Consider the following 19,509-nt stretch of genomic DNA (forward strand, 5'->3'; position numbering starts at 1 on the left):
TGAAGAGTTTGGTGTGAATGAAAGCAGAGAAATGAGGGGTTAGCTGAAAGAGTACATGGGTCCAAATGAAAGGTTTTTAATATGAGCAATATATTAGCCAGGGTCCTGGCAGGAAACAGATGACACACTCAGATTGGTAACCCTAAGAGGACTATTTACAAATGTGTTAGCAGAATAAGGGGGTAGCGCAGTGTAGTGAAACCGGAGCTGGGCTGGAGAGGGCTGCCTTGCAGGAGAGGTGACTTTCTGTTGAGGGACATAGCCAGCCCATGGTGACCTTGTAGGAAGAGAGTTGAGAGAATAAATATCCTGCTTTCCTCTCTTTCCTCCTCTGTCAGTGTTCCCTTTGGGCTGAATCCAAGCAGAAGACAAAAGACAAAGGAATCTGGTTGCTGTAGGTCTTAGTAGTCAGCCTCTTAGGGCATATATGAGGGTGAAGAAGAGTGAAAGTGTAGAGACAAATTCATGCAGATGATATTAGGATGTAGTGTTCTGCTGATGGGAATGACCTAGTAGACTGGAAGAAATGGATGCTGCAGGAGGACTAGGAGAAAACTGAATAACCATGTCCTTAACGGGGTGAAAGGGGGTGGGTTATAGAGCCCAAGTGAGGGGGTTGTGCTTGGTCAAGTGCAGGGCAGGTATATTGGTGGAATTGATAGTGGGACAGTGAATCTGTGCTCATTTGGGTGCATGTGTTTTCTCTCTGAGTGAGTGGCAGAGTCATAGCTGAGAGAGATGATGGGAAGGAGGTGTTGGAGCTTTGAGGAATGGTAAGAAAGTTTGAGTTTGTTGTCATATAGAATAGGGAAGTAAATGAACCAGGAAATGTTGAGGGACTGACAGTGGTGATGAGGGTCCTTTGAAGATTTGTGTCATAAGCTCAGTGTGTCCAATCACACATCTGTTGGATTTTCTCCTGGAGACTTCCACTGTTCAGGGTGCTGTTTGCCCATCGTTGCAGGTGGAGGAGGAGAAAGTAATGATATATTAAAGATGAGTATAAAGAAAGGTGCTAGGCTAAGTGCTTAGAAGTGATAATTGTGGTTTTTTTTAAATAAATCCATGATATATGCTTGTTTTCTTGATGTTCATTAACAGTACGACAGAAATTTTAATGAATATTTAAAGCCTCTAGTTAATGAAGGTTTTAATCATTATTTCTCATAGGCTAAAGCACAATCTAGAAGTGTTTTTTTTAATTGATCCTTATGTGACATGTTTAGTAATAAATAAGATTTTTTAGTATTTGAAATGTTAAACTTTAAAGGCATGTTATTTAGTACCTTTTTCAGATCCTATAACAAAAATCTTTATTTTTTATTATACATAATTTGATTATACTTAATAAGGAGTTGTGGGCTTAACTGCTAATTATAACTTGTTATGACTAAATATGTCCAAATGTATGCAATCATTTTATATTGTTAAACATGCCATTCTTGGACTTGGGTTCATGACTTTATGCTATAAATCCAAAGAAAGTGAAATTGTTTTTCTGTCTCTGTTTTTCACCATTATATAAAACCGATGGTGGTCATCAAAGGACCGCCATGTGCATTTGCGTAGGTTGTATGGTGCAAATCCCAGGGAGGATTCTCATGGTAATCTCATGTCATTGATGCTCCCTAGAGCTCTTGATGTGACAGGGAGACTATTGTAATTGGCAGTCCTTGGCCACCAACTCTGATTTTAGCTATTGACACAGATCTGTAAATATAATTAACATGCAAAAGTTACCTAAGTAGCTAATCTTAATTATTTCATGATTTTCTTTTGCCTACAGCCTCAAGACATTCAGAAGACAGTATTAAAGGGGATCATTAACAGCTTGTTACGAGAATGGAAAGGGTAATTGTAACTAATAGTTGGCTAATCAGTATAGGTTGTTAGTTAATCCGTCTCATCATGTTTAATATATATGTATTTTACTCAGAAAAGATTTTAGTTGCTACAATAAAAACATAGATCAGAAAGCAGTTATAAATCACTTATAACAAAGCTTTTTAACTTGACATTTATGACTTCTTAGGAGAGTCTACAGATGAGTTTCTGAAGATCTTTGAATTCTTTAAAATCTTACATAAAATTTGTTGTGTACAGACATATGTGCTTAACAAAAATAGGATGGGTAGTTAACATCAGTAAACTATGAAAGAATATGGGCAATAAATATAGCCTTGGGCTTCCTGGTAACCAGAAGAAATTTTTTCTTGTTTCCAGTAAAAGAAAATGTAAGTTTAGCTACTGAAATATTTTTTTTTCTTGCAACTAAATATTGAATTGTTATGTACAGGAATGATGGGTAAATAATTGGTAATGTTTTAAACTTTGAATATGCAGGACACAAAAAATAGACTTTTAAAAGTACATATTATTTAAATTGATATTACTTAAAAGTAGCAATTTAAAAGCTCCTGTTAAAGCCAAAGGACTCTATTAAATTATAATTGTGATGTTTATATTAAACCCAATTTGAAAATAATACCAAACTAGAATTCTTAAATATAATGTTAAATGTAGCCTGTATATTTTAATAATATGTTATTATTGATTTCTAACTTTCACAGAAATTCATGGTTATTATGGCAGAGGATTATAAAAAAAGGAAAAATGTTAACATTTTGCAATTTTTTCATAATCATCTCTTTAAAACAATTGAAATAATACTATATTTTTCATGTGATTTTTAACATTATTTTCCTAGTTTATCATTCTAATAATAATTTGTATTTTCTTTGAATTTTATGTTTCTGGTTGAGTACATAAAGCCTCAATGAAAATTAAGAGATGGGGTTCCCATTGTGGCTCAGTAGATTAAAAACCTGACATTATTTCCCTGAGGATACAAGTTCAATCCCTGGCCTCACTCAGTGGGTTAAGGATCTGGTGTTGCCATAAGCTGCAGCGTAGGTCACAGATGCCCCTCAGATCTGGTGTTACCGTAGGCCGCAGCCGCAGCTCTGATTCAACCCGTAGCCTGGGAACTTGCATATGCCACGGGTTCGGCCATGTAAATAAATAAATTAAATAAATAAATAAATAAATAAAAGAGAAAAACTTGGACTGTAGAGAGAAAGAACACTTAGCTGGGACCTCAGTCCCCTCCGATCACACTTGCCCTAGACAGATTAAAATGAGAATTTGATGGGACTTTCCTATCAAAGGATCATGTTTTATTTTGTTTTATATAAAATATTGTTTTATTTTGGATTTATAGTGACAAGATCTAAATTTTATTGACCGTTTCCTATGGGCTGGTCACCTTTCTGACAGTTTTATATACATTTCTCATTGAATCTTCACTACAGTCTTGTGAAATAGATAACAAGATTATTTTCATTTCACAGTTGAGGAAACTAATTTACAGAGAAGTTAAACTTCTCAGGTAAACACAGTAAATGCCAGAGACAGAATTAGAACTCAGGCAGTCTGGCAAAAGAGCCTGTAATCTTAACCATAGTTTATATATACCCAGAATTATATACTGTACTAAAATACTAGTACATAGGACAGGAAAATGGAAATTGTCATGGTACAGCTATAAAAGAACTCTCCTATCACCAGGAATTTTAATATTTATGAATTGCTCTGAGCTTTTAAAAGTATTTCAAATATAATTTCTAAAACAAAACAGTAGTCCCACTAAAAAAATAATCTATTATGTAGAATAGTAAGAAAGAGTTTAGGTTTGATTTAAACCTAAATAATTTAAATCTTTATTCAGTCAAGATAGTTCTTCCACAGAGAAATATTACTATTAATTTTAAAATTATATATACATGTATATACATATCCATTTCAAAATTTAATACATATGTTACATATGTATTTCAGATGTTATGTCTTTACATTTGGTAAAAATCCTCTAGTACATTTTGAGCAGTGGCATATGTTTTCAGATATATTTTGTAACTGTAACAGAAAAATAAATAATTTGGTCTTTTTTTTTTTTTTTTAGTAAATAGAAGACTTCACCCCCTAATTACTTCAGCATGTATTTCTTAATAACATTTTCCTGTGTAACCATAGCATCATCTCACACCAACCAAATTTAACACTCATCTAATAATACTCTCTAAAATACAGTCCACATTTAAATTTCCCCAAGTTCTCTCTAAAGTGTTCTTTAATATCTGGGTTTTGTTTTTCAACTCAGGGTCCAGTCAAGGGTCATGAATTGCATCTGTTTACATATAGATGAACCACCTTTAATTCAGGAAGTTACTTCTGGGTAAATGTGAGATCTTGAGAGGGTGAGAAAGAAACAATAATAAAAACTTTTGGTCAAACTTGATAATGTGAAAAATCCAGATTTACATGGAAAAAACTTTAGATTACTTTTCAAAGGTATTCAAAATATGATTCTTTTTTAATTAGAAACTTACTAGATGTATTTAAAGTGTAATTTGATTTGCTGACATTTGTTGTTTTATCACTTCAGGACTAGACCTTATAAACATAAGGATATTTTCTTTCTCTGATGCATAAATATTTTAAGTGAGGTATCAGCTATCCTTTATTAAAACAAAAACATAAGTATTCTAAAATCATTGATTATTTGCGAGACTCTAACTTTCTCCAGCGTTAGTCATGATATTTACACCATAAAATTATAGCCTGGTCAACTTAGTTTTTAGGTATCTTCAGAACCAGCCTAGCATAAGCACAGAAGAGCCTATATTCCCAGCATATTATGAATACATTATAAATAATAATAATACATATTAAGTCTGGTTTTTGGCTTTTATCAAATCAATTCTTATAGAAACATTTATTGATCATTTTTATTAGGTACTATAAGATTAAGCATTCATCTGTAATCAATTACACTTATTTCTTTTTCAGTCCACGAACAAAAGATGATCTTAGAGCATATTTTATACTTTTACAGGTAAGAAAGCAAGGATTTGGTTGAGGTTGTGTAATTCATGTCTCAATTTATGCATGTGTAAGTGAAATCATATCAAATATTAAGTATTTTTTGAGCAACATTTTTGATACTTTTTAGATTATAATTACTTGTAACTAGAGAATTAAAGCTATAACAAACAGTGGGAGACTAAATTTTCTCCAGGATTAATAGTTGAGTTTAGTTCTTGCCTTCCTGCTGCGGGATTCTGGAATAAACAAAATGGAAGCACTTCTTCTTCCTCCAATAAACCTCCTTTCTTGTAACTAGTTTTTTAAGGGTCTCCAAAACTTTACTTCCCAATTAGTAGGTTTCTGAGTTTTCTATGTATTTTCATAAATATTTAAGATAGAATTCTAGGAGTTCCTGTAGTGGGTCAACAGAAACAAATCTGACTAGTATCCATGAGGGGACAGGTTCGATCCTTGGCCTCACTCAGTGGGTTAAGGATGCAGCATTGCTGTGAGCTGTGGTATAGGGTGCAGACACTGCTTGGCTCTGGCATGGCTGTGGCTGTGCTGTAGGCCAGCTGCTGTAGCTTTGATTCAGTCCCTAGCCTGGGAACCTCTATATGCTGCAGGTATGGTCCTAAAAAGACAAAAAAAGAAGATAGAATTCTAATAGAAAAATCAAAATGGTTGTTTACATTTGCTAAAGCGAAAGATGGTGAACTTTTTCTCTTGAGATATAGAGATTCATTGATACAAAAAAATAAAGTCCAAACAAATGAAATTTTAATTTTTATTATTTTTTTGAGATGAGAAAGAAGTATGTTATTCCCATAGCTTTCATACTACACTTGTATTATTCTTTTGTAAATTGCAATTATTCTTTACATTTGTATTATTCTTTACAATTGTATTATTCTTTATTGTAAAGAATAATAAATATTTCATTTAAAGATAACAAAAAATTCTATTAAATAAGTTACGACGTTTGGAAAAATATTATGTCCAATAAAGGGAAATATGCAAGATAGGGATAGAAGGAGGAGGAGAGAGGAAAAAAAGAAAAAGTACAAAAAAGTGGAAGATAGACAAGAGGGGAGTTCTTTTGAGGTGCAGCAGGTTAAAGATCCAGCGTTGTCCTTGCAGTGGTTGGGTTGTTGCTGTGGTGGGGGTTTGATCTGTGGCCTGGGAACTTCCACATGCCAAAAGCACATCTGAAAAAAAAAATTGACAAGAGGTAGTTAAGAGATGTAATGAGAGGAAGGAAGTAAAGAGGGAAGAGGAGAAAAACAAAACTAGAAAAAAGAAATATACATAGAGATAGTAAAAGCTAGACAGTGACAACAGGAAGCTCAAATTTTTAAGTGAGTGTATTTAGCATTAAGCTCTGCTCACAACATCTTGTTCTTATGAGCTATCTGTCACTTGATGAGGTTATCAGCTGGGGTCACTCCCTGATTTTGAACCATCCTGCCAGTAAGCCAATGTCGAAAAACACATGATGCTCTTTTATTTTTCACAATTTCACTTTATTTTTCAATAACACTGATTTTCCCCATGGAGTTCTGAAATGTTCATCGTGATAGTTTTAGATTTTTGAAATATAATTAGAGATTTTGCCTAATTTACACACTCTCCTTTAACATTTCAAAGTTCCCAGAAGCTATTATATGGCCCTCCCCTTGTTCTTTGTGAAATATGCAAATATCTCATTGCCCAATGGCAAAAGTTTCATAACCAGATTTTATTTTTCTAGCATTCTCTGCTTCTTTAATCAAGGAAAAACCAGGGTTTTTTTTAATTGGATAATCGTGATTGCCACCATTTATACCAGGCACTGAGCTAGGTATTTTACATACAGTTTTTTTTTTTTTTTAATTACTCAAAACAACCGCTAAGATAGGTATTATCATTTCCATTTTACAGATGAGGAAATTGAGAATCAAAGTTTAGGAATCATTCCTCACGGCAGATAGCTAGTAAGTGGTAGAATAGCCCTCAGATCTAAATTGCAAAGCCCATGCTCTTTCCCTTGTGGTACAGTGGAAATTCAAGTCTCCATTAATTAAATAATGGAACAAATAGGTAGCTGTTTTAAAGGATTTCACCTAGTATTTCATAATCTCAAATTTAGTTTTTCCAAATTTGCCACTTAGTTCATTATGCTTAGTGTCTTGCCTTTTACATGTTAACAAAATTTTAACACAATTATCTTTACTATCTTTTTCAGAATCCTCAGTTTAATAACACATCTACGTATGTCATCTATGCTCACTTGCTACGACAGATAGCTACCTTAGTGGAAGCTGACCATCATTTCCTAGTTCACTGGTTTAAAAAGTAAATTATTCTATGATATTAAGAACTTTTATAATCTTACAGTTTTAAGTTTATTAGTAATTTTATAATAAAACAGAGTCAATGTTTTTAGGTCTGTAGAAACGATACCTAATTCACAGTGCTTCAGAAGCCAATTATAAGCATATTCTTTAGTACCTCATAGAGGATATATTAAAAATCTGTTTTGTATGTAACTAAACATTTTGCTTGTGCCAGATGTTACTGAGAGTTCTGTCCACTGCTTTTGCATCTTACACAGCACATTCCTATCGCTGGTTTTTCATACATCTCAAAGATGGTGACTGGATTTGCTCAGACATTAGTATTTTAAGCTGACTTTTTATTTCCTGTCTATCAATACGTTTCACCATCATTTATATGATGCCTTTTTCCTTCCCTAAAATGTGTTCGACATCAATATCAATTTGTGAAAGTACAATACTTTTTTCCACAGAACTATGCTTACATTAACAATTGTTTTTCTTCATGACTAATAAAATTTAAGGAAGCAAAAGATTTCCCAGATTAACTTGAAATACAGTCAGTTCTCATTATTAACAATAGTTATGTTCTGTAAAGATACTGTAAACCTTGAACTGGTGAATACTGAACCAATTGCTCCCACAGGAAATACAGGGTTAGGTTCTTATATGCCTTTGGTCACACTGTTTTTATCAGCCAGTCAGTGCATAACCTTGCTTTATCTGTGTTTCTATTTAAAGATACCTTATCTGATATGAATTATGTTTTATTAACATTGAACTCGCAGCCAACAGCACCGTAACTCATGTCTGAGTGAATTTATCTGGCACCAGTACCTTCTCCATAAGGAACGTCACATTCTTCTTAGGAGCAGTACATGGAGGGTTAGCATTCTATTTGGGGGCCGTTTTAAAACAGTAAAATCATTAACAAAAGCACACACGTTTGAAAGACTTGACCCTAAATAGAGTGAGTGAAGGACACTTGTTTGCAGTAAGAGAGCAAAAACAAGGAGGCAGAGTGTCACCTTCTTCAGCCTCAGCATGACAGCTGACTTTTGCCACTCTTTGCACAGCTAGGAAATGACCGACCATGGAAATGCCAGAATTACTGATTTGGGGATTGGAATTCAATTGTAGCAAATTGGTGAATTTGAGAAGACAGTGTCAGTGAATAATGAGGATTGACTGACTATTGAAAGCCTTAGACGTGAAATGTCTAATGCTAAGTTTATAGTAATTTGGGTGTTTATTTCTTATTTAATTAAGAAATAATATTCAAGGTAAGATTTTTGCCTCTTTTGCAAATTTTTGGCAATTTAAGAAATAGAATTTGGGGGACTGTTCTAAAATTGTGTGCATAAAGGACAAACTTTGATGTCTAACAAATATATTGCCAAAATAGAAAATGTGAATTTTGATTGGAACTATTTCAAAATCTTTACCAGATTATCCCAGAAGAGGTTCAAACAATTGGTAGAGCGATTGCTGCAGTTTATTTCTTTACGCCTGTTTCCTGCAAAGCCTGAAGAATTTCCACCTATATCAAAGTGTTCCTGGTGGATCCCATCAACATCTAAAGTGTTGGCTTTACTTAGTAGGTTTTATTATTCAGTCGTCTTTACTTTTCTTTTGTTAAATATAAGGACATTTCCAAAAGGATCTCAAAATACTATGGAGGGCTTCTTACATCTTAAACCATTCCTTTGAAGAGAAGAGTGGTAGTAATTTATTTTCTACTTTGCTAATGGATTTCACAATTAATGTATAAGCGTGAAAAACCTTTATGCATTTTCTTGGGCAGTATTCTGTTTTATGGCCAACAACTGCATATGGCATGCTAAGGAGTAATTCCTATGACTATAGAGACTTCCATTAATTCCTGAGGACCCCTTAGAACACACTAATGGGGAAATGGGAGGACTAGCTGGCTCCCTTTACTATGCTGTTGTAATTGCCACACACGTTTTTTCTTAAAGCAAGAAACTATTGGCTGCATTTTGACAAAAACTTTAAAACTGGCTTTTTCATTCAGCACTACAATTGCTTAAAATAGGAATTTCTAGATCAAGGCTATCTGGTGGGCATTAAAATGTTCTTCATATTAGAATGAATCAGGCACATGTTGGGAAAGATCATTATGTTAGAACTTATCTTTACAGATACTGCAAACAATTTGGTTCACCCTCCCCTTATCCCTTATACTGATTTCTATAACTCTACATTGGATCACATTGATCTCATGGAAGAATACCACACCTGGCAGAGCTTTGGAAACTCCCACAGGTACGATCAAAAGCTCTTTTGATTGCTCACCTAAATAAAATACTATTCAAAATAATGACTGGCTTTTAAGTTTGTGCAAATAAATTTAAATATACACATAACTTTACATGTAAACTTAAAAGTGTAGTTTAGCTGTCTAGCCTTGAAATATCATATTTCTTACAGAATTTTCTTTTTCTATTACATTTGGATGAATATATATATTAATATATTAATGTGGTTTTGGTTTGATTAATAACATCTTTTTTAAGAAGAGAAAAGTCTATCTTAGTATGCAACTTCTTCTGTCTTATTATTCTATGTGCTGTCACCTAGCACAGAGGTCAACAAACTTTCTGCAAAGTGCTGGATGATAAATGTTTCTGGCTCTTCAATCAATGCAGTCTTCGGTCAACCATTATAGCATGAAAATAGCCTCAGAAACTATGTAAAAGAAGGGGTGTCTGGGTCCCAAAAGCTTTATTCGCAAGCAAGTGGTAGGCTGTATTTGCCCCGTGGGGCTGCAGAGTGCCGGTGCCTGATCTCACAGAATGATCACACATGTGCACATACACACATTCACTCCTTTTCTCCCTTTTCTGTAGAAAAAGGGGTTGTCCTTTAAATACAGTATAAAAAGAATGGATGTCAGAAAGGGCTTCACCAGAAATGATTTATTACAGCAGTATAATCGATTTTTAAAACATTGACCAAATTCTTCATTACCCCGCGCCTTATATCCATACTTACAGTTTGGATTAAACCTGCAAGACTATTCCAGACATAATTCATTCCCAGACCATAAGATATGCTGCAGAATGCATTATTCTAAAAGAGACCACAAGATAGAGTGTGGATATATGTAACCTAAAACCCAGGCTTAGTTCATAAATTGGTTCAAGCTTCCAGGGACCCTTTCTGCCATAATTGGCCTAAAACATAGATTGGCTTTCTGGACAGTTATCAGTCCACTTCTGAACACTCCGAATAAGAATTCCCTTTCCGAGGACCATGGTCAGTGTGATGGATAGTTCCTTGACAGAGATTATTTTACAAAGATTTTTCTGAGCTACTTTAATATAATTGTTATGTTGTAGACAAAACACAAAACAATTCCAAGAGTTAGTGTACATATTTCAGTGACATATTTTAATATAGAGTTCCTCTAACCACTGTGCCGTATCATTGGTGTACCAAAAATGAGTTACAGAGGTTTGATCCTATGATCCCTTCAGCCCTCGGGAAGCTAACTTGGACCTAGATGGGGACCAGAGCCCCAGGGCAAGTCACGCGTCTGTCCATCTGTTTATCTCACTGTGTCATACACATAGTATCATTTGTTTCTGTGCCATGACTACGGAAAGGTTAAGATGCACTGCTTTAAAGTACATAGCAAGACCAACATATATCCTAAGTTCACTGCACTTCTTTTCACTTGCCACTTGTTTGGTAACACTTGGTGACTCAGAATTATTACACGTTAGTACTGAACAATTTTCTTACTGCTTTTTAACAGTTTCATCCCAAGGGGAAAGCCGTTTCATTTCTAGTTCACACTGGGACTGTCGTCCTTTTCCTCATGATGCCTTCAGTGTACCCAGTGGTCACAGGTGTCCTGCTTGCTGACTGTCCCTGGGTGCACTCCAGCTGTAACTGATAGATTCAGCATAGGCACTTGTGGTGGGAGTCTAAGTTCTGCAAAGTCGTTCCTGCCATGCCAGTTCTCTTGGAGTGCATTTCTCTGTATGCTTTGCAGGTCTTTTATGTAACAGAGAACGAGCTCTGACGCAGGAAAGAAGCTAGTCTCACAACTTTGGATCATATGTTGTATTTTTACAAATACGTAACGTTGCACATTACTGTATCATTAGCTATCATGCTAAAGCAACACACTTTTTTCCCTAACTTTTATCACTCTTAAAATTATTACTTTGCTTTTCCTATTATAGTTATTGCTAGATTTCCTCACTTCTGAAGTTCACACATCAAAAATATGCATATAATAGTGGATTCTTATATTAATTTCTGCACATAAGTTTTTTGTCCTAATACTTCATCAACACTTCTGCCTCCTGGTTCTGGTGTTGGCCGTATTTTTCACAGGTAATGATATACATGTGACTATGTAAACTGAGGTTATTTATATAAACAGTGTAAGTGATTAACACATTTCAGAACATTAGATGTAGCTTCCACTGGAGAATAAAGGCACTGAACATCTGATCATGAAACATACTTCACAGGGCTGTGGGGATTAAAAGAAATGATGCACATAAAATCATTTTGTAAATGGTAAAACACAATAAAGTAATGTTTAATATTGTTAGAAGGGGTACCTTAGATTCCCTTAGTATAAGTTTGCTAAAAATACACCATTTTGCTTTTTCTGTTTTCACTTGTTGAGCAGGTTTTCCTTCTGTCAGTACCCATTCGTTATTTCTATAGCTGCAAAAAAAATCATTATTCAGAGAGACTCAGAACAACAGATGATAAGCATCGCAAGGGTAAGCCAGCTATGAAAACATTTATGCTGACTATAATCAATATAGTAAATAATTTAACCAATACGTCAAATGTCTTGTGAATTGTTCTAGCATAATCAGGAAATGTTAAAAGTAAAGTTCATACTATACTCCCTCAAAAAGTACTTAAATTTGTGCAAATATGGGAAAAAGATTCCCCTCATCGACTTCTCATTCTGTTATAGATATAGCAGGAAGATTAAAAATACCTCTCAAACCCCAAATACTGGGAACTTGATGGACATCATTCTGTAGGTACCGTCTTTCATGGTGACTAGTGGGGCATTGTGAGAGCTACAGTGAGAACAAGCAAAGGAGTGTCCTTAAAAGCAAACCACTCAAACCCCTGACAGGGTTTTTAGACTTTCTGAAAACCAAATAGTAGCAGTGCTCACTTTGGCAGCACATGTACTACAACCGAATAGTAACAACTGAAAAAATTAGAAGGTGTGACAAAAAATATAGTCTTGGAAAACTGAGAAATATGTCCAAAGGAGGTGAGAGATGCTTGATTGATTCTGAGGAAATCAAAATGCATAGAGGCCCATGGAAACTGAGGTAGCAGGTTGGCTTTAGGCAACTTAATGGAGCAGGATGAACTTCATCTCTGGGCCTGTCCTTTCCATCCCTTACCACCTGTGTTTCAGCACAGCACGGAAAGATAAGTACTCTGATAGGTAATCAGGTTGAGATCTTTTTTTTTTTTATTAGTTAGAGCCTTAGACTATACATTTAAATGCCCATATATTTGAGTATCTTCTTTTGTGACATAATTACTTATAACTTCAAAACTTAGATGTTTGGCTGTAGTCTTCATAAAATAAAGAGACCCAAGAAGGACCCACAGAACAAAAGGAAATGATTTGCATGTCTTGTCCAAGAATATAAAAAGAATCCTGAGGCATAAATTGTAATGCTTCAGAGTACCATAAAAATAAGAATTTGTGTACTTGTCAGTCAATCATCAAAAGGTGAGTATTTTTTTCCTGTCACAGAGCAGGACAAAAGATTTGAGTGATTAGTGGCATCCCAGAGTCAGGTTACACTGAGAATGAAAATAGAAGAAATTTTACTGCCTAAGAGGACCAAGGGAGCAACATAGCTGAACTACCTGCTGAAAAGTAGATTTAAACAAGTATATTTAGCACCAGAATTACTACTTAATCTCAGGTAGATATTGGCTCAAAGATTAGTCGACATAGCTAGTCATTTTGATGTTTTCTCTTAGTTACATTTAATGCAATTTCATGTGCCTTTTGTACTTTTTTTTTTTACCTTGGGCTATGATTTTTTATATTAGAAAAAAATCTAAAGAGCTAAAAGTTTAAGTTCCTCTGAGAAGTTTTCTGCTATGTCACTCACACTTAAAATATTAAATATCATCTTTGGTGGAGGTTTCCTTCCAATTAAAAGAGTGGCAGCTGTTGACTGTGCCAGAGGCCAAGACTTCCACAGAGCATGGACTCAAATGAGTGGAGATGGAAGGTTCAAGTGGCATTTTCAGTTATGGGTGTTTCCCAGCATTTTAACTTGGAAACTGCCATGCCGCTTAGAATTAATGACTAGTGACTATTTTAACACAAGGGCAGTCTTATAGGTAATTAAATATAAGCAAGAGCTTACAGAGTATAATCTAAATTTGTAAAAGATTCCCCAGCCTAAAATTAATTTCCTCATCAGACTGTGTATAAAAACCTACTGATGTTGGTTATTTCATTTGAAGCCCTTTCTATTCAATATGAGTTGCTGATGGAAGGAATAGCCACTAGGCCTTGTCTCCCATTAGCATTCTAGTTTAAGTTTGTGTGTTGGATCTTTCCAGTGTGACAGCTTCTCAGGAGCTAAGCTAGGAACAGGAGATAGGAAAAGGTTGGAAAACAGGTCCTTGGTACAGGGTACTATCCTGGGAATATAGATCTGTTTGAGCACAAAAGAGAGGACCCAGAGAAGAAAAAAAGCTATCGAAAGCCTTTAGAATTGAACACTGGGGAGATGAAGAAGGGAATTAGTGTGTTATTATCCTAGGAATCTACAAAAATCCTGAAAGCAGCCTTATTATATAGATTTATGATATTAAACTTTTTATCTACAAAGCAAATTGCTGCAGGTATTTAAAATATCTGAAATGTTCATCTTTTATCTGCACAATAATTTGTTTTCTTTGCTACCATAGATGATGAGGTAGTCCGAAAAAAGATGTAGGTAAATTAAATATACAAGCATGTAGGCTTTGTAAATGATATTTATATACATCTTATATTTTTTCAAATCATCCATATTCCCATCCAAGCATAACTATTGTTAACATTTTAGTAAATTTTCTTTTGATATTTTTATATTATCTTTAAAAGGCAACAGAGTTGAAACTATTATATATGCAGTTTTGTTTCCCTGCTTTTTTCAGTTGTCTGTTCCTTAAACATGTTATTTACATAGTATTATGACCATAATTTTTGATAGGTATATTTCATTAGATAGGTACATACTTAGGATATTTCTGAAGTTTTGCTTTTATATAGATAATGCTGTGATGAACATCTCCCTGTATAATATATTATCTGTGTTTAGAATTCCCAGAAGTGAAATGACTGGGACAAAGGATATGCATATTGTTAGTGGTTTCTGATAGATGTTGAAAAATTGCTTTCTAAAGTAGGCTAAGTATGCTTTTAGAGTAATCCTGTGTCTAAAAAAGTCTAAACCAAGTTTATCATCAGAAGTATATACCTTGTTTCATATGTTCCCACTTTGTATTTATTAAACAGAAAACTTTACTATTTAAGAAATGAGACATGGAAAAACAGTAGTGCAACACAAACTATAGAAGGTGAATTATTTTTGGCCCTCCATTTTGGTCCCCTTCAGTTTTCCTTGTCCCAGAATGAAACAATAAGGCATCTTCATAAATCAAAATTTATATAATTGAGTTTATGAAATTTATATGAGAGATGGCATAGAGGAGAATAAAAGTGATTTATACTAAAGTGATTAAATGTTTTAAATGAAATTATAGTTTAAGTAAAAATGAAAATGTTTGCCTTTTTTTTTTAATTAGCAAAGTCTGGTGGATAAAGTATCTCGAAGACAGAGACCTGATATGAATATGTTATTTCTAAATATGAAAGTAAGGCGGACGCATCTGGTTAGCGATTCTCTTGATGAGGTATAGATCATTTATTCCAGAATAGTATCGATTGATTAAAGCTTTAGTAAATTTGACAATATGGCTTATTACTAAAATCTTAGTATGCTGTCTTTTATTTCAGTATGCCAATAAGTGTGCCTCCTTCTATTTTGATACCATAGTTAAAAACTGATCTGTATTCACAATTAAGCCTTATGTTCATTTTTTATGTTTATTGGTGGTTTGTTATTAAATCTTCAGAAAAGGATTTCATATAGAACACTTAATTGTGTAATTCATGTTTCTGAGTATGTAACCTAGATTCTAGACTGTGGGTGTATAACAAATAGTTTTAACTTCTCAGATCACTCATCTATAAAATTAGAAGTCTGACCACAAGGATATACTGGGATCTATTTAGAGTCAAACATACTTTGATTGTATGTCCATGTATTTCAGAGCTTCAGGCATGTTCAGTTCTTTAGCCAGATCTTCATGCAGGTATTATAAGATAATGTTTGATTTAGTTATGTGATTTTTTTAAATTTTGTGTTGAAAGCAAGTTAAAGAAAAGGAAATGAATTACTTTATATTGTATTCCACTAAATGAAAATCTTGGAGGCATATGGTACCAGGAGGCAGTAACCTTAGGCAAGGTACCTGACCTCTCTAATTCTGTTTCTTGATCTATACAACAAACATTACAATACCTGGCTCATACAGCATTTGGCAGATTTACTGGATGGATGGATGGATGAATGGATGGATGGATGGATGGATTTTGTGACATTGTAAATAAGATAAAGAATGCCCAATACATTTCCCAGAATTTAAAAAGTTAATTTCCTTTTTACTGCCCTTTGTTCTCCTTTATTATATAATTTCTTCAAATAGTTAACCCGGAAAAGAGCAGACTTGAAAAAGAAGTTGAAAGTTACATTTGTAGGGGAAGCTGGTTTAGATATGGGTGGCTTGACTAAAGAATGGTTCCTCCTTCTAATTCGGCAAATTTTTCATCCAGACTATGGTGAGTAGTTATTTTTTATGAAAGTGTTTCTTCATAATTGTTAGATTCAAGTAGTCACTCTTATTTTTAATCTACCCTGTGAGTTTACAGATTTTTTTAGTCAACCATAAATGTTGAATAATTTTTTAAAGACTGTTAGTTACGTTTTAAAAATTGACCAAGTTGATGATCATAATATTATCTTACTGGGGATCCTACATAAAATGTATAAAGACTGAAAGTATGTATTTGCAAGGAAGCATTCACGTCTTTTCTGAATAAACCAAATACATGAAAATTTGTCATTGAAATAAAAAGCACGTCTGAAATTAAAAAACTAAACAGTAATTTGTTTGCTCTGCACTAATATTCAAAGGCTCTTTCATTAAATAATGAGCCATTTTAATAAGAATCATTAAATCTTTGAAATTTTATTTTATTAAGAGAAAACATCTATTTAATCCTTAGTATTGTTAAATGTTTTTCTTCAAAGGAGAGTTTTAAGTGTTTTTCTTATTATTTTTCTTAATTTTGTAAATATGTATATGTTGCATCTCTCTGGTAATGGGAAATAGAGATGACCCAGATAAATTGAAATCTCCACTCAATCCTCAAAATTAATTTTGATCATAACTTATAAAATGTAAAACTATAATTTTTATAAAAGAAAATCAACTGATTGATTTAGTTTGTCTTTTTTACCCTGTTTCCACCCGTGGTTCAGGATATCATTGAGCAGTAACATGCTCATGCACACTCTCTGGACATATATTTGATATATTTTAATACAAAAGATGGTTTGTAACAGAACTATTGCTAAACTGTTTTGCTTCTAATAGATGAGATGTCCTATACATGTTTACTACTCTGATTTTTAAATCAGTCATATTGATGAAATTATGTTTCTATTTTCCAGGCATGTTTACGTATCATAAGGATTCATACTGCCATTGGTTTAGCAGTTTTAAATGTGATAACTATTCTGAATTCCGATTGGTTGGAATTGTATCCTTTAAACTTTCCACTAGGAGGTGCTAGTAGACTAGAGATTTTTAAGAATTTTATCTGCATTTTGGAAAACTGTTCTCATTAAGCATTTTTATTCTACTAAACAGACTTGTCAAATTTACTAGTAGATTTTCAGTAATCTTTATTATTTGTAACATTGCAGCTATGTAATATCAGCAGATTTAGTTAATCGGAAGGAATGACTAAATTGTTGGCATTTTTCTCTGAAAACTTTATCTCAGAATAAAAATCACTTCCTATTTCTTATATAGCCTAAATTATCAGAAATGTAAGACATTTTTTAAAGTCACAGTATCTTTCTTATTCATAATGAACCATTTTTTCTGTTAATTTTTTCACTTTGTGCTTATTTCACTCAGATTCCTAAGTTGAAATTGTGGGAATTAACTCTCTTAATGTGGCCTCGAATCCTGAGATATTTATTAAAGTTAAAAATTGAGTGGAATAGGAGCATCTAATGCATATGGCATTATTTTATAGTGTTTTTTAAGATTATGCAAATTCCTGTGCCATCCTCTGATCCCTGTCTGGTATATTACGGAGGTATTCCTGCACTGGGTGGGAGATTGGACAGGAAAGCCTTGTACATTCATTTTTTAAAACTCAAAAATATAATTGTCCGTGGAAGAAAGGAGGGAAGAGTAAATAAATGAGCAAACACTGGAGATACTTAGGTTAAAAGAAGGACAAAAAAAAAAAATCTACCTTTAAGAAGTTTACCGTCTAGATGGACATTTAGCATTAAGTGCTGAGGGGTTCTGATAAGGAGAAGATTGAATATTTTCCTCCCAGAGAAGGTAAAGATTTTAAAATGGAACCAATATGTTTGATTAACCCAGGACTGGAGAGGATAGATGTAGACTGGGAGAATGGCTGGGGAAGAAGCCTGCCTGCATTGTTCTGGCCTGTTAGAGAGCAAGGTGATGGTCCACTTAGTGGGAGCAGAGGGCGCTCCAGGAGTTATGGGAGGTGCTGGCAAGAGATTTAGAGTGATCTGATGGAGCACTTTGACTTTGAATGTCCATCTTTGCTCCATTTGTTGAAATAAATCTTGAAGAATGTATATGAAAATCAAGAGGCTGGATGGAAGAAAAGGTAGGAGGGAGAAAACCACACATTGTAGCAGTAAACTTAATTTGAAATTTTGTATGTGTCATCATATCTAAAGATCCAAAGGGCCAAGTGCACAGTATGAAACATTTAACAATTATTTGACTCCTGTTTTTGTTCTCTTATCTACAGTAATCATTTGTCAAATGTTTCAACTTCATTGAAGGCCTGAGTCAGTGATGCTTCTCACTGTGCTATGAGCTTTTTGAATTTCCTGATAAATATGTCTGTCATATTTTACATTCTTATCATGGCTTAGATTTGGGTGATATTTTGGCCTTCTAATATTTGTAATGAAGTATTAGACCTTACACCACATTCTTAGAATGGTATATGTAATATTGTGGATTTGCTTATTGTTTTCTTTTGCAGTACGCATTAGTTTCTATTCAGCCATTACCCGAAAGAGCATATTAAGTGTATTTATATGCTATATATTACAAATTAAACAATTAAATCTAAAATTAAGTGATAGCTGTCTCATTATTATGTTATTTTTCTCACCAAAAAAAAAAAAAAAAAGCTATGGAAAGTAAGATCGATACTGTAAAAGGCATGATAATATAAAGGAAAAATGTGAGGTGACAGTGGATTGTGATCACATTAAGTGGTTGAGAGATCTATCAAATGTAAGGAACACTAAAAATTGAGAAGTAACAGGCATGATGATTAAAGAGATATAGTTGGCTCCATATTATTGTTCTAGTAGTTCTCACAGTATTGTATTTCTAATGCAAATATTTTTAAATATTAAGGCCTTAGCAGTTTACAAGAAGTGTTATAGTAAAACTTAGAGTAATAACTACAAAATGTCTCGAAGATTTCATGAAGAGCCATAATCTAACAATTTTTTAAAAGTAGAATTCCCAAAAGGTCATTGGAACTAAGGATAGGGGCGACATAATATAGTGCAGGGTTTTCAAATTCCACCCTATTTGCACCGCATGACACCTCAGTGACTCCAGCAGAATTCCTGCCCACTTCCCCAACCCCTGCTTCAACCACAGCAGCTTTAGTGTGAAATGCAACATGATTCTTCTGTGTATGGAAATGCCCTGAAGCAAATCCTATAAAGCTTACTTCTTCATCTGTTAAAACCCTTCCTTCAGGTTTAATTTTTATTATAGTTATAATTAATTGTAATTTTTTATAATTATATAATTATTTTAAAATTTTTTAATGAAAAAGGCTTAGAACTTATCACCATAGTAGATGATCATAAGTGGTAACTACAGTAATATTGTGATTATTAGGGTCATTGCTGTTATCACA

General features: G+C 33.8%; 1 protein-coding gene across 2 annotated transcripts in view; it reads left to right on the plus strand.

Moving 5' to 3' along the window:
* HECTD2 (HECT domain E3 ubiquitin protein ligase 2) overlaps positions 1 to 19,509 on the plus strand; it is an 86,392-nt gene that overhangs the window by 55,365 nt on the left and 11,518 nt on the right. For both annotated transcript variants that reach the window (XR_014826613.1, XM_003483528.5), the window contains exons 6-14: positions 1,787 to 1,851; positions 4,849 to 4,894; positions 7,091 to 7,200; positions 8,630 to 8,778; positions 9,344 to 9,467; positions 11,854 to 11,950; positions 15,024 to 15,131; positions 15,987 to 16,119; positions 17,015 to 17,103. Coding sequence is in view for 1 of the 2 variants with exons in the window: in XM_003483528.5 (XP_003483576.1) it covers positions 1,787 to 1,851; positions 4,849 to 4,894; positions 7,091 to 7,200; positions 8,630 to 8,778; positions 9,344 to 9,467; positions 11,854 to 11,950; positions 15,024 to 15,131; positions 15,987 to 16,119; positions 17,015 to 17,103 (921 nt within the window). In the remaining variant the exon portion in view is untranslated. The remainder of the gene's footprint in view (positions 1 to 1,786; positions 1,852 to 4,848; positions 4,895 to 7,090; positions 7,201 to 8,629; positions 8,779 to 9,343; positions 9,468 to 11,853; positions 11,951 to 15,023; positions 15,132 to 15,986; positions 16,120 to 17,014; positions 17,104 to 19,509) is intronic.

Source organism: Sus scrofa, chromosome 14, assembly GCF_054392235.1.
Source record: "Sus scrofa isolate SSC_HxYL_T2T_F1_AM1 chromosome 14, Sscrofa_HxYL_maternal_Yorkshire_Landrace_v2.0, whole genome shotgun sequence".
Lineage (NCBI taxonomy): Eukaryota > Metazoa > Chordata > Mammalia > Artiodactyla > Suidae > Sus > Sus scrofa.